At 39.1% G+C, this 16,652-nt stretch overlaps 1 protein-coding gene across 1 annotated transcript in view; it reads left to right on the top strand.

The window, feature by feature from the left end:
• LOC128283902 (uncharacterized) overlaps positions 1-7,105 on the top strand; it is an 86,130-nt gene extending 79,025 nt beyond the window's left edge. The window contains exons 3-5 of the mRNA XM_053021319.1: positions 6,165-6,398; positions 6,513-6,648; positions 6,744-7,105. Coding sequence (XP_052877279.1) covers positions 6,165-6,398; positions 6,513-6,648; positions 6,744-7,105 — 732 coding nt within the window. The remainder of the gene's footprint in view (positions 1-6,164; positions 6,399-6,512; positions 6,649-6,743) is intronic.
• Positions 7,106-16,652: the final 9,547 nt, after the last annotated feature.

The raw sequence follows: 16,652 nt of genomic DNA, 5'->3' as shown, positions 1-16,652 counted from the left end.
TGCCATACGACACGGAGCTATCGAAATCGGTGGGGTCCTGTACCGATTCGATGCCAAACTCTATTTCCTAACAGTGGTAAACTGGTAATTCTTCGAAAACATCCGTATTCACAAATTATCGGTACCGATTCAAGTTTCTTTTCTAATTCCTTGTTATCAAGTACATACGCAAGGTATGCTTCATACCCTTTCTTACATATTTCGAGCCAACATTGAGGGTATTACAGCTGGCAACCCATTCAAGTCCGTAGACTCAACTCGGATTATCTCGTTATTTGTGCACCTCAAATCAATAGTCTTGCTTTTGTAATTCAGAATCGCATCATGCACGGTCAACCAATCCAAACCGAGAATAACATCAAATTCATCAAACGGCAGAAGCATCAAGTCCGTCGGAAAACAGGAACCTCGAATTACAAGGGGACATTTCTTACACACTTTGTCGACAAGCACGTAACGACCCAAGGGATTTGACACCCGAATTACGAACTCAGTAGACTCAATAGGTAAAGTCTTCTTGGATGCTAAGGTTTCACATATATAAGAATGAGTAGAACAGGGGTCAATCAAAGCAATTACATTAGTATCAAAGAGAGTAAAAGTACGGTAATAACATCGGCGAAGAAGTATCCTCATGGGCACGTATAGCATAAGCTCTAGCAGTATACGAGCCTCAGATCTGGTTGTAGCACCTCTAAATCCTCTCTGACCGCCACTAGTATTGCCCGTGTTTCTAGACGGTCTACCCCGAGCAGTAGTAGCACCTAGTTTCCCACTCTGACTTACATTTTGTTCAGGCAACCTCGGGCAATCCTTGATAAAGTGGTCAGCTGATCCACACTTATAGCAGGAGCGGTCATGGAACCTACAGCTCCTCGAATGCCATTTACCACAATGCTGACACTCCGTTCTATCTCGAGGTTCATTCCCAACACTAGCGACCGAAGTGCCTCGTGTACCCACAGGGGGTCGATCACGATCTCGCCTAAAAGGCCCAAGTGCCTCTAGACCGCCCACATCATCTCGAAATTTCTTCGATGCTGTTGAAGAGACTTTCCGAGGATCTTTTACGAAACTCTCCGGTTCCCACATCAACTTTTTGTTTTTCTTTTCTAAGCTCTTGACTTTACAAGCTCGCTCGACAAGTACTACGAACTCTCGTATTTCAAGAATGCCAACGAACATTTTTATATCTTCATTCAGCCCATCCTCAAGCGTTTACATGATAGCCTCGGACGAAACACATTCCCGAGTGTATCTACTAAGTCTAACAAATTTTTGCTCGTAATCGAATCGACATAGAACCTTGCTTAAGCTCAAGAAATTCCTTCCGTTTTGATCAACAAATCTCGATCGATATACTTTTCCGAAACTCAATTTGGAAAACTCCCAAGTTACTTGCTCTCAAGGCGTAATGTAAGTCGAGTACTCCACCAATAGTAGGCGTAATCGCGTAGCAAGGAGATAGTACACTTTAGGCATTCATCGGGTGTACAAGATAGCTCATCGAGTACCGGATAGTGTTGTCCAACCAAAATTCAGCTTGTTTCGGTATCGTCGCTACCGTAGCTTTAAATTCAAGAGCCCCATGTTTTCGGATTCATCAACTGGGGCTTATTTGACCTTATTTGGTCAGTTACCGGAGATATTGTAGGTGCGGGGGTTGTATTAGTCGGGAATGGGGGTTGTATTAGTCGGGAATGGAGGTTGTGGAATAGCCGTATTAGTTCGAATCTATTGGTTGAACCAATCATTCATCACGCTATAAAAAGCTTGCCTAGCCTCATCATTCGGATTGCTAGCAATAGGTTGAGAGTCCGCCGGCGCTGTCCCTTGTGCGGGAGCAGGCGCCACACTCTCCACATCATCAACTATCACTCGGTTGGGATCGGGATCCATTACTATAAATAAACACAAATTCAAATGTCAGAAATCACCACACTATCAATTAATCACATAATGGCATGTATAGCTAGACCCAAACGTATTACGGTAGTCCTAGAATCGACTAAACCGTAGCTCTGATACCAATAAAATTGTAACACCCCGTACTCGATACCATTGCCGGAGTCGAACGCGAGGTGCTAACAGACTTAATTACTTTGTTTTCACAGTCCATTTAAAAAAAAGAAACGAAATTCCAGACAGGCTGGCTAACTGCGTCACTGTCGTCTTAAAAATCATATCTCGAGTTCCAAAACTCGAAAACTGATTCCGTAAATTTTCCCTGAAATTAGACTCATATATACATCTGTGGATTTATTTCTAGAATTTTTGGTCGGGCCAATTGGTACAGTTTATTAGTTAAAGTCTCCCCTGATTCTGGGTTCGACTACTCTGACCTTCATGTATTACGACTTAGATATCTCCATGTACAGAGCATCAATACTCATGTCGTTTGTTTCTAATGAAACTAGACTCAAAGGGAAATCTATACATATAAGGCATGACTTCTAATTGTCTCTGGATAATTTATGGTAAATTTTCAAAGTCGAAACAGGGTATCCAGAAACTGTTCTGGCCCTGCTTCACGAGAACTTTAATATCTCCTAATATACTTTCGATATGATCGTTTTGTTACTTTCATATGAAAATAGATTCATCAAGGTTCGATTAAATAATTTATTCACTATTTAATTCCATTCTTACAAATTTTAGTGATTTTTCAAATCCACACCACTGCTGCTGTCAGCATCTGTTTTCAAGGTAAATTTTACCTATTTCGTGGTTTCCCATGGACCAACTAGAGTTTTGTCATGGATAGGTCCACATATGATCATATTTAGCCATTCCAATGGCTGATCATTTGCCCAACACTTCCATTCCAGTCCATAGTCACATCATGAAACCATATATATATACATAAACACATATGGTCTAATGCCATACTCCACTTCTACGAGCCATTTTCGCATAGCTGTACACACATACATCACAAAAAGTACTTGAAAAACAACAAAGGGTAGTCCTATACATGCCATATCCAGAGTTCAACTAAAAGAGTACGAAAGGGCTTTGATAGTGTGGATGACTTCGACTTCGATGATCCCAAATCCGATAGCTAATGAACAAAATCTAGAAAACAAAGAGCCAAAGCAACTGGGTAAGCATTTTAATGCTTAGTAAGTTTCAAGTAATGAAATCGGCTTTGACTAAAGTATTACGTTCACATAGCTAAATGAATCACTTTATTAATACACATTCTTATAATCATACTTACTTCACACTTCATCAACATATACACACACAAGGTATCAACCTATCTAAGAGCCGAAAGTTCATTAGTCGATTGAACAAATACTATTTCAAATGAATCGACTTTTCTGATGCACATGCAAACATACCTTATCGTTTGGGTTTTTCGAGCGTATTAATTGAATTTATTACAGCACAAAACCCTCACCTTCAAACCAAGTTTCTTCGGAATTTAGCCGGATATAACCACAAGCACAATTGCCTTCGGGTCTTAACCCGGGTATAGCAACTCGCACAAATGCCTTCGGGTCTTAGCCCGGATATAACAACTCGCACAAATGCCTTCGGGTCTTAGCCCGGATATAACAACTCGCACGAATGCCTTCGGGTCTTAGCCCGGATATAATCACTAGCATAAATGCCTTAGGGACTTAGCTCGGGTATCATTCAAATGCTCATGCACACATATATCAATAATCAGCACACATCCATATTTCATTTTCGTTACTAAGGCTCAAACACAAAACATTTATCAAACCTTTCCAATTTCGGCTCAATAGCCACACACAAAGAGCATGATTTCAATTGACGTTATAACGTAGTCCCTACGCACATTCGGCTATCCGCCATAATATGACAAATCATTTCAATATAATTCAAGTAGGGTCATTACTCGAAGACTTACCTCGGATGTTGTCGAACGATTTCGACGGCTATTCGATCACTTTTTCCTTCCCTTTATCCAACTTTGGTCCTCTAAGCTCTTGAGCTAATTCAAACAAATTTACTTCTCAATCAAACACATACATACGGCTACCATATACAATTCAAAAACCAATTCATTCAGTATCATTTGTCCATATTTTAGCTTTTAGCATATTTGGTCATTAGAGCGACCTATTTAATCTTCCAAGCATTCATTTCAAATTTTAATTAAACAATGTCGAATGCCATTAAATTACTAATGCTACACACAAACATATGCATAAAATTCATCCATACATAACCTATTGCTCATTCGGTCATTCATCTCTCAAACTTATCAAAGCTTCATATCAAACCTTCCTAGCCGATTATACGTATAAGCACATAATGCGCATTTAGCATTTTATTTACTTCATGATACATTCGCCTTGGCATAATTTCATTAAAATCCTATTAGCCACTTCACCAATCAATCATATCATCCCTAGCCGAATACACATTTTTTTTTTCATTCATCCTTAACAAAATCTTATCAAGCTTAAATCCCCATTCCATCACTTTTAAAATGCCAATGTTACAAGAAATGTTCCCTAAATTCACATTCGGCAACTACACATACACAAGCCGATTTTCTTCCTATCATCCAATTTAACATGAATCACAAACCTAAACCCTCAATAGCTACTATGGCGAAAGTCCTAGTCATGCCAAAATCAAAATTCCTAGCATGGGCTACCTAAAGAACTTGATAACTAGTTCAAATCTCAAACCATCTAACATACTTATCAAGTGTATACAACATTACCACCATTTTATGTCAAGTCATACTCATAAGCACATCCATCCAAACACATTCGTATTTAAACATCATTCCGCTTAACACCCATATCACATTTACTCATTAAAACATGAAAAAGGTAATCAAATTTCTTCACTAACAACCATGACCGAATGCTTCATTCACCACCCAAGTCCAAAATTTTAACATAGGCTAATTAAAGAACTTAGTAATTAACTTAAATTAAGCTAAAATTCCAAAATCTAACATGAATTACTAACCTTGTTTTGAGCTTAAGACAACCGAATGCTATATCCCTTTCTTCCTTTAAGTTTCGGCCAAGCTAGAACCAAGGATACAAGCTTTGTTTTCATTACCCTTTTTCTTTTTCTTTCTTTTATTTATTACCTTTCTTTTGCATAAAATAATAGTCATTTAATTAAGATTTAATACATATTATATATATGTGATCATCATGGCCGGCCACCACTTATAAAAAGAAGGGGTATTTGACATGCAAAATCATTGTTTTGCATGCATGATTCAATTAGTCATCACACATTTCCCTATCCTACTTTCAAAGTTTACTACTAGGTCCTTTTTAGTGAAATTCACATTTATAACTCTAAATCAAAACATCAAAAATGTCACACACGAATTAACACATATTATAGGCATCAAAATGAATATTAAATTATTTTTATGCCTCGGTTTTGTGGTCCCGAAACCACATTCCGACTAGGGTCATTTTAAGGCTGTCACAATATTGAAATCTTTATTAGGGTAACCTGAAACTGAAGTAAGTCTACGAACTGCGAAAACAAACAACTCTGAATTATAAATGTTATTTTTCATAAAACATTCGTCAATAAACACTAGAACTGTAAAACTGTTAATACAAATAATACGCAAATCGATAATAAGCACCATAGGTGCTCGAGGAAGGGGTAATAGAGGCCGCGGCGGAGGGCATGGAGGTGCTCGGGCTAGGTCTTCGGCATCGGGTCATATGCCTAACGTTGAGGCAAGAGAGGCTCTGGATTCACCTGTGACTGAGACTGGGTCACATGATCATACAGATGGGGATGACGCACTGTCCCAAGATATGCTGTGAATTTTGAAAAAGGTCGCTGGGCCCAATACTGGTAATGTAGGCCGTGGGTCGGTAATAGACTGACTTGAGTCCAATGGGGCTGAGATATTTCGGGGTATCGCTGGTACCACTGGAGTTGCCCCTAATGTGGTTGAATATTGGATAGAGGCCACGGAGAGGATCATGGATGACCTCGACTGCACCCTAGAGCAAAAACTAAAAGGTGTAGTGTCATTATTGAGAGAGGACGGCTATCAGTGATGGCTTACTGTGAAAGAGGGTACTCAGCCCGATCGATTGACTTGGGAGTTTTTCAAGAGTGCACTCCAAGGGAAATATGTGGGCGCTAGCTATGTGGATGCTCGCAAAAGGAACTTTCTAAATCTGAACCAGAGGGATAAGTCTGTGGCTGAATATGAGGCAGAATTTTTACGATTGAGCCGCTATGCGCGAGGCATGGTGGCAACTGAGTATAAGCGTTGCGTGCGGTTTGAGGACGACCTCAGAGATGATCTACGAGTTTTGATAGCTCTACAGAGGGAGCGGGATTTTGTTGTATTAGTGGAAAAGGCGAAGATCGCTGAGTATGTGAAATGTATTGAGCGCCAAAATCGTGAATTAGACAGGGTAAGGAACAAGAGGGTTTAGGAACCCTCAAGTTGAGCTTTGTGGCCTAAGAAAAAGGCTAGAGTTGATGGGCCAGACAAAGTTAGGCCCCCTGTAGCTATTTTTGGGTCGCAGCCTTATACTATTTGTGGGAAGCACCATCAGGGCGAGTGCTGGGTACAGATAGGGGCATGTTTGAGGTGTGGATTTATGGAGCACCATATCAGGGATTGTCCACTGAGGCCCGTTCGGAAGCAAGCTACTGGTAGGGGTACTATTTAGTCGCAAAGACATTTTCAGCAGCCACAGAGAGGCCGTGGTCAGGCTAAGGGTGGCAATGGTATGGGCCATGGTTGTGGGCACCAGGCAGAGGTGCTGGAAATACTAAGGTGAGGCAGTCAGCACTGGTTGATGCTGCACATCGCCGAGAGGACGGAGACGGCCCAGCTGTTATTATGGCTACGTTCTTTATTCATAATATACCCTATACTGCACTAATTGATGTTGGATCTATGCACTCTTATATAGCATGCACTGTGTCTGAGACTTTGGGCATAATGGTTGAAAACACTACGAGTCAGGTTACCGTGTTGAATTCATTAGGGCAGTCAGTGAGAGTGAACAAATTGTTTAAGGATGTACCTTTGGAGGTTCAAGCAATGGTATTTTTAGCTAACTTGATGGAATTTCCTTTTGGGGAATTTAACGGGCATGGACTGGTTGGTTAAGCATCAGGAAAATTTGGACTGTGCCGCAAAGTAGATGATACTAAGAATTGAAAAGGAGGATGAGTTAATTGTGATTGGTGAGCATCAAAATTATCTGTCAAATGTGATTTCTGCACTTAAGGCTGAGAAGTTGGTGTGTAAGGGTTGTGAGGCGTATTTAGCCTATGTTAGTACTTCGAGTTCTGAGGTCTCGTCTGTTGAAAATATCAGAACAATTAAGGATTTTTTGGACATTTTCCCGATGAGTTATCGGGGTTACCTCCTAATCGTGAAGTTGACTTTGGGATAGATCTCTTGCCTGGTACATCTCTGGTGTCTATTGCCCCTTATAGAATGGCACCGAAGGAGCTCGAGGAGCTTAAAGCACATATTCAAGAGTTATTGGATCGAGGGTTCATCCGCCCTAGTGTGTCTCCATGGGGAGCACTACTTTTGTTTGTGAAGAAGAAGGATGGAACTATGCAGATGTGCATCGATTATCGGCAACTGAACAAGTTGACTATCAAGAATATGTACCCCTTACAGAGGATTGATGATCTATTCGATTAGTTTTGAGGAGCCTCGATCTTCTCTAAAATTGACCTTCGATCGGGGTACCAGCAACTGAGGGTCAAGGAAACAGATGTTTTTAACACAGCGCTTAGGACTCGTTACGGTGTACGAGTTCTTAGTGATGCCGTTTGGACTGACAATACACCAGCGGCTTTTCTGGATTTGATGAACCGAGTGTTCCAGCCCTATCTGGATAGGTTCATAGTGGTGTTTATAAACGACATTCTGGTGTATTCGAGGACTGAGGAGGAGCATGACGTACATCTCCGTGTTGTTCTGCAAATTTTGAGGGAAAAACAATTGTACGCTAAATTTAGTAAGTGTGAATTCTGACTATGTGAGGTAACTTTTCTGGGTTACGTGGTATCGGTTGAGGGGATTAGGTGTAAGATCATGAAATAGGGCCTAGTAGGAATAGTGGTTTCAGGACCACAAATTTGACATCAAAATATTTATTTTATGGTTATTATGAGGCCTAGAATATGAGTATATGCATATATTAAAGTTTCATTAAGAAATTCTAAGTATAAGATGTCTAATTGGAAATTAGGGACTAAATTGAATAAATTGCAAAACTTGGTTTCTAGAAGGAATTTGTATGAAATTGCTTTAGATTATGAATTAGAAGGTCTTGGAGAGTAATTTTCCCAAATTCTAATTTTTTGGACAAAAATGGGCTTGCATGGATGAAATTTTAAAGAAAGGGCATAAAGGCATTTTGGTCATTAGGCATTTTAATGAAATAGAAAGAGAAAAATGGAGCAAAAATATGCTCATCTTCTTCCCATAGCTGCCGAAATTTGGAGGACACCATAGCTAGGGTTTCTTCAATTTTCAAGCTCCACAGTAAGTGCTCCAAAGCCTCGTTTTTCATGTTCTTGGTATTTTTGAAATCCTGGTAACTTGATCTCTCCATTTTTACCCATATCTCATGCCAGGGTTCATGTTTAAAAATTTACCCATGCATGATTTAATTGTGTTTTTATAGACTATGGAGGAATATGAAAGATTAATGCGTGCTAAACATCCATGAGAAACCCTTATAAGGACCATTTTGAAAAAGATGTAAATGTGTGTTAGAAATGAGAAAATAATGGATAATGTGGGCTACCATAAGAGAGAAAATTGTTCAGTTAGGCTTGGGTGAGATAGAAATTGCATGTGTTTCATTATACGAGTCTAGGGACTAAATCGTAAAAATGTCAAAGGTTAGGGGCAAAATGGTCATTTGGATCGAGAGTAGATACTAAACTTGAAATGTATAATGTGGGGTATTAATGAGTTAATTTTGCTATTATAGACCCCGAGCAACAAATTCTAGAGGTCAATCATGGTAATCGCAAGGTTTTGGAATAACCGAAACACAATCCCAAAAAGAATACCAGGTGAGTTCCGATAACTCAAAGTAAACCCCTAATATAGATAAGTGTATGATTTATGAATGCATGATATTTTCATTTATTGATGGTATAAAAATGCATGAAATGAACCTTTGGTAATGACTTGTTGATAACTGTCTCGATTGAGGTTAAAAAGGGAATTCGATGGATAACCATGTTTTACATGTGAATTGAGATCCTGCATGTGTTACAGTAAGGATTTAGCCCAGACAGGTAATCCGTGATCTCAAATATTGAAAGGAATCTAGCTCAGACAGGTATTCCTTGAATGATCGAGCCTCCCGAAGAATATATGTGCACTGGATTTAGCACGGACAGGTAATCTGAATTGGGTCTGAATTTAGCCTGGACTGGTAATTCAGATCTGAACTCCTTAAGGGTGTTTGTGGCTATAAAAGATATAGCCTAGAATGGTAATCCCAACATCACCTTACGAGTTCATAAAATGTGGGATCTAGCCTGGACTAGTAATCTCGCCATATGATGTGAGGTTTGCGAGAGTGCATATATGTGAAACGATCATTCGTAAGAATTGACAGATAATGGGTATTCCATCAAGATTTCCTAGAAATTCAACGAGATTAACATGGGATATATATATATATATATATATATATATATGTGTGTGAATGAAATGTTGAATGATGAGCTTATCTAGTTAAATTACATGTTTATATGACTAACTCATTGATTGAGTGCATGTGATAGGAAATCATTTCATAATGGATGATTTCATGAATTAAGTATGGATGTATGCTAATTACTCAGTAAGTTTACTTTCTGGTTATTCGAGCTTACTAAGTATGTCAATGCTTACCCCTCTCTTTTTTTTCCTGTCTCACAGAGCTCGAGGACTCGAAAGGATTGGAGGACAATTGGAGAGTCAACACACTATTAACTAAACAAGCTTTGGTATAAAGACTCTATTTATTTTGTTAAATGGCATGTATTGTATTTTTGAGTATTTTATTATATGTGTCATTTGATTTGCCAAGTTAAGGCATGTAAAAATATGTTTATTCCTTTGTATATGGCCATGAAAATTGGCTTACTTTAAGTAGGCTATGACCTACGATTTTATGCATGGTTTTAATTACTAATGGTGGGTTGCTATCAATTGGCAATAAGTCACATGAATGAGCCAATTTCGGATGGATTAATGTAACATGGGAACCCATTACACTAAAGAGGAAATAACCATTTATGTATGAAACCAATGATATGAGGTTTCCATACAACTATTTTCATTAAGATTATTTACAAGCGTAAAATTATGTTTTCTCTCAAACTCGGTAACCACTAGGCACAAGTTGTAGAAAGGGGTGACTAAAGGCTTGGAAAATAGCCTATTAGAGTCCACATGGTTGGACACAAGGGCATGTGTTTAGGCCATGTGTGACAGACGGTTTTCTCCCATGGGCATGTGCTATGGCCGTGTGTCCCCTCACTCAAAATTTTGGCTCAAAGTCATACACGGGTAAGCCATACGGGGGTGTGCCATGGCCGTGTTAAAATGATAGTATCATCCACGGGCAAGCAGCACGGGAGTCAGATGTACCCAAGATAGACTTGAGGTCTAGCTATTATCAGCTTTGAGTTAAAGACTCAGATGTACCCAAGACAGCTTTCAGAATGAGGTATGGCCATTATGAATTTCTTGTCACGCCATTTGGACTGAAGAATGCACCGGCTGTGTTTATGGATCTAATGAATAAGATCTTTCGGCTATATTTGGATAAGTTTGTCATTGTGTTTATTGACGATATTTTGATCTACTCTAAAGATGAGATAGATCATGCAAAGCATCTAAGAATTGTGTTGCAGACCTTGCGGGAAAAGTAACTGTATGCTAAGTTTAGCAAGAGTGAGTTTTGGCTCCGAGAAGTTGGATTTTTGGGTCATATAGTTTCGGGTGAAGGCATCCGAGTTGATCCAAGTAAGATTTCTGTAATTGTTGAATGGAAATCACCTAAGAATATAACCGAGGTTAGAAGCTTTTTGGGCTTAGCTGGTTGTTATCGAAGGTTTGTAAAAGGATTTTCCATAATAGCGACTCTGATGACGAAGTTGCTATAGAAAGATGTTAAGTTTGAATGGACAGAGAAGTGTTAGTAAAGTTTTGAAAAGTTAAAGACGTTGCTGACTGAAGCTCCTGTTTTAGTGCTACCTGAACCGGGAAAAGAATTTGTGGTCTACAGTGATGCATCCCTAAATGGATTGGTTTGTGTACTTATGCAAGATGGCAAGGTGACAGCATATGCTTCACAGCAATTGAAGCCCCATGAGAAGAATTATCCAACCCACGACCTAAAGCTTGTCGTATATTCACGAACCACAAGAGTTTAAAATACTTGATGACTCAGAAAGAATTAAATTTGAGACAGCGGAGATGGTTAGAATTAATTAAGAATTATGATCTGATTTTCGACTATCACCCGGGAAGGGCGAATGTGGCCGCCGATGCATTAAGTAGAAAATCCTAGTACGCTTTAAGAACCGTGGATACTCATTTGAAATTGCTTGTTGATGATTCAATTCTGGCTGAGCTGGAGGCTAGGCCAACATTTTTGCAGGAAATTCATGATGCTCAGCTTAATAATGATGATTTGCAAGCAAAAAGAGCTCAATGTGAGTCTGGTGTTGAGTCAAATTTCTGAATTAGACCTAATGGATGTTTGATGTTTAGAGATAGGGTTTGTGTACCCAAAGACAATGAACTTATTCAAAAGATTTTGCAAGAAGCACATAACTGTCGTTTGTCTGTTCCCCGAGAAGTACCAAGATGTACAACAATTTAAAGAAGATGTACTGGTGAAACGACATGAAAAGAGATGTTTCTAAATTTGTATCGAAATGCTTGGTATGTCAGCAAGTTAAAGCTGAACATCAAGTGCCTTCAGGTTTGTTACAGCTTGTAATGGTCCCCAAATAGAAGTGGGACAAAGTTACCATGGACTTCGTGACAGGACTATCTATGACTCCGAAAAAGAAAGATGCCATATGGGTTATAGTGGATAAATTGACCAAGTCGGCTCATTTTATCCCGGTAAGAATGGATTATTCCCTTGATAGATTGGCTGATTTGTACATTTCTAAGATAGTAAGATTGCACGGAGTACAACAGTCGATTATTTCGAATAGAGACTCGAGAATCACTTCAAGATTCTCGAAGAAGTTACAAGAAGCCTTGGGTACAAAGTTGAGCTTCAGTACAGCTTTTCACCCTCAGACCGATGGTCAATCTGAGTAGATGATTCAGGTTCTCGAAGACATGTTGTGATGTTTCATCCCTGAATTTCAGGGTAGTTGGGAAAAATACCTGCCATTGGTAGAATTTGTGTGATAGCCCAAAATTGACCCTAGTCGGGATGTGGTTTCGGGACCACAAAATCGAGACATAAAAATAATTTAAAATTTATTTTGATGCCTATGATATGTGTTAATTTGTGTATGACATTTTTGATGATTCGATTTAGTGTTATAAAGGTGAATTTCACTAGAAAGGACCTAGTAGTAAACTTTGAAAGTATGATGGGGAAATGTGTGATGACTAGTTGATAATGCATGCAAAATTAAGGGATTTGCATGTCAAATTCCCCAAAGATGGCATAGTGGCCGGCCATGACAAGGAGTTATGGGCAAGGAAAAACATGTTATGACATGTTTTGATAATGCATGATGTGATGAAATGATAAAAAAAATTTAGTGGTGGGAAGAGAAACAAAAAAAAATGTGTGTGAGTGTGGTATTCTCCCCATTGTTGCCGTGAGTGAAAGAAAAGCAAAGAAAAAATTTTGTTCATCCTTGTTCTCTCCTTTTTGGCCGAAAATACTAAGGAAGAAGATAGGATTTTTGCTCCATTTTTGGTTTAGAAGAGATCTAGAAGGAGATTTGGCTATACTTGCATCAAGATTAAGGTATGTATGAAGTTGTGTCATGAGATTCATGCATGTTTTAGTTGCTAACTTGATGTTCATGTTAGCCATGGTTCAAATCCTTGTTATGCCATGGAAATGGTATTAGGCCAAGGTTGATATTGTGTTAAAGCCATTGCATGCTAAATGTGAAGCTTGATAATGATGCATGCAATGATGGATTGACTACTCTTGAAATTTCTTTGTAGCAATCTTGAGTAAGACATTGAGTTCTTTGTTTAACCATGACCGAAGTTGAAAGGGGTATGAATGTGATGTATTCGCCATGATGCATTCATGAGCATGATTTATGCTTGTTACTTGATTGGTAAAATTTATGTTTTAGATGGTTATGAACACCTTGAGGTTCGCCATGCACCTATATGTGTATGTATGTTTGCACATGATGATTTGGTTATGAAGTAAATGATAAATATGTTTGCTTAAAGAAGAAATTGTTGAAGAATGTTTGTGAAATTGCAAGTACATTCGGCCTAGTACACATGTGATGTGAAAATCTTGGAATTTATTGTTGATTTGGTGCAAGTATGGCTAAGTATAATCGCCCATATGAGTGCTTGATGCTATATTATAAGTATTGAGCTACAATATGTAAAGCATTAGCTAGTAAAATGTGTGCCATTCATGTGTGGTGTTAAACATGTAATTGGCCTCCACATCAACATGCATAATCGGCCATGAATGAGTGCCTAAGAGGTTGTGTTGTTCGCCATGAGTAAGCATGTTGAAGGCTTTGTGTGTTAAGTCGATTCATGAATTCGTACTTATGTGACTTTAATGTCTAGTGAATATATGTGGGCTAAGTGCCTTGAGTTCTTCTTTTCGATACTCAAATGATTGAATCAAATTATTTGTTAAATTAAGCTCAAAAGCAAAGGGGACCAAATCCGATAAAGGGAAGGAAAAAGTAGTCGAATAGCCATCGGAATCGCTCGACAACATCCGAGGTAAGTTTTGATATCGAAACTTAGATTTTGATTCGATTGGATGAAGTAATAAGCAATCGAAATTGTGCCCTTGTATGTGGCCATTGAGCCCAAATGATATTTCTTATTAAGTGAATTGTGCATAAAAGTTTTGTTATGATATTGAAACAAAGATGTGTATGAATGTGCGATTGTAATATCGGGCTAAGCCCAAGGCAAATGTGCAATTGTGATATCAAGGCTAAGCCCAAAGGCAAATGTGCGAGATATGATATCGGGCTAAGCCCAAGGCGATTGTGCGAGTTGTGATATCCGGTTAAGTCCCAAGGCATTTGTGCGGTTATCATAACCGGCTATGTCCCCAAGGCGTTTGAACGAGTAGCTATATCCGGTTAAACTCAAGGTATGTGATTTGAAAATTATAAGCTTGCTGTAAAAATTTTCAGTTAATGCACTTGTGAAATTCCCAACAACAAGGTATGTTTTGTGTGTGCTTTGCACACTATGAGTAAATGCGCATTTAATATTCGCTCTAATGATAAATGAGCTATCGGCATTAACTAGGCCGTTATTTGTGTATGAATATAAGAGTTGGGATTGTGAAGTAAGCATGTCTTTGAGAAATTGTGCATATGAATTATTGTTTAGCTACTTGAATGCTATGCTTTGGTTGTGTGTATATTATGGCTCAAACTTACTAAGCATAAATTGCTTACTCCGTTTCTTTGTTTCTCTGCTTATAGATTTTGCTCGTTAGCGATCGGATTCGGGATCATAGAAGTTGAAGTCAACCACACTATCAAAGCCCTTTTGGTACTCCTTTAGTTGAGTTTTGGATATGGCATGTAGAGGACTACCCTCGGTTATTTTAAGTATTTGTGATGTATATGTGTACGGCCATGCGAAAATGGTTCGTAAAAGTGGAGTATGGAATTTGACCATATGTGGTTTGTAATTATATTTGGTTTCATGATATGATTATGGTTTGGAATGAGAGAGTTGGTCACATGATCAGCCATTGGAATGGCTAAATATGATCATATGTGGACCTAAGTATGACTAGACTATAGTTGGTCCATGGGAACTACAATATAGGTAAAGCCTACCTTAAAAACAGAGGCTGCCAGCTGCAGTGACGTGGATGTGAAAAATCACCAAAATTTGTAAGAATGGTGTTAAATAGTGAATAAATTATGTGATCGAACCTTGACGAGTCTATTTTCATATGAAAGTAACTAAACGATCATATGATCAGTATACCGAGAGATATTAAAGTTCTCGTGAGACAGGGCCAGAACGGTTTCTGGGTCCCCTGTCGTGACTTGCCATAAATTATCCAGAATGAATTAGAATCATGCCTTATATGTGCAGATTCCTTTTTGAGCCTAGTTTCATTGGAAATAAACGGTATCAGTATTGAAACCCTGTACAAAGAGATATTCAAGTTGTAACGCGCGAAGGTCAGTGTAGTCGACCCCTGTAACATGGGCAACTTTAACTAATAAACTGTACCAATTGGCCCGACCAAAAATTCTAGAAATAAATACATGGATGGATATATGAGTCTAAATTCAGGTAAAATTTACAGAATCAGTTTCCGAGTTGTGAAACTCGAGATATGCTTTTAAGGCGACAAGCGATGCGTTTTCCACTTGCTCGGAATGTCAAATTGGTAGGTGCCATAAGTGGTTTTGGCTTGTTAACCCCTCGTGTCCCACACCGCAACGGTCTCGGGTTCGGGTGTTACAATTTATTGGTATCGAGCCACGGTTTAGTCGATCCTAGGACTACCGTGATATGTTTGGGGTCTAGCTATACATGCCATTAAGTGACAAATTGATAGTGTGGTGATTTCGACAATTTGAGTTTGTGTTTGTTTATAGCAATGGATCCCGATCCCAACCGAGCAATAGCGATGATGTAGAGAGTGTGGCGCTGCTCCCGCAAGGGACAGCTCGGCGGACTCTCAACCTATTGCCAAGAATCCGAATGATGAGGCTAAGCAAGCCTTTTATAGTGTGATGAATGATTGGTTTAACCAATACATTCGAACTAACACTACTGTTCCACAACCTCCATTCCCGACTAATGCAACCCTCAAGACCTACAATACCTCCAGAATCGACCAAGTAAGGTCAAGTAAGCCCACATCGATGTAATTGAAAACATGGGGCTCTTGAATTTAAAGCTACGGATAGCGACGATGCCGAGCAAGCTGAATTTTGGTTGGACAACACTATCCGGGTGCTCGATGAGTTATCATGTACACCTGATGAATGCTTAAAGTGTACTATCTCCTTGCTACGCGATTCTACCTACTATTGGTGGAGTACTCTGACTTCTGTGGTGTCTAGAGAGCAAGTAACTTGGGAGTTCTTCCAAACTGAATTCTGAAAGAAGTATATCAGTCAGAGATTTATGGACCAAAAACGAAAGGAATTCCTTAATCTTAAGCAAGGTTCCATGTCGGTTACCGACTACGAACGAAAATTTGCGAGGCTTAGCAGACGCTGCTGCTGAAGTGCATTTCTTCGTAAGTCGTGATGTGTAAACGCTTCAAAGATGGACTGAACGATGATATAAAGCTGTATGTTGGCATTTTGGAAATCTGAGAGTTTGTGGCTCTTGTCGAGCGAAGTGCAAAGCCGAGGAGCTCAAGATGGAGAAAAGAAAAGTGAAGTGGGAGCAAGGAGTTTCAGAAGAGGTCTTGGGAAGCCCTTCCCACGATCATCAA

The sequence above is a fragment of the Gossypium arboreum genome, chromosome 11 (assembly GCF_025698485.1).
Source record: "Gossypium arboreum isolate Shixiya-1 chromosome 11, ASM2569848v2, whole genome shotgun sequence".
Taxonomy (NCBI): domain Eukaryota; kingdom Viridiplantae; phylum Streptophyta; class Magnoliopsida; order Malvales; family Malvaceae; genus Gossypium; species Gossypium arboreum.
Note: the sequence above shows the minus strand (reverse complement) of the source record. Positions and strands in the feature narration are given on the sequence as shown.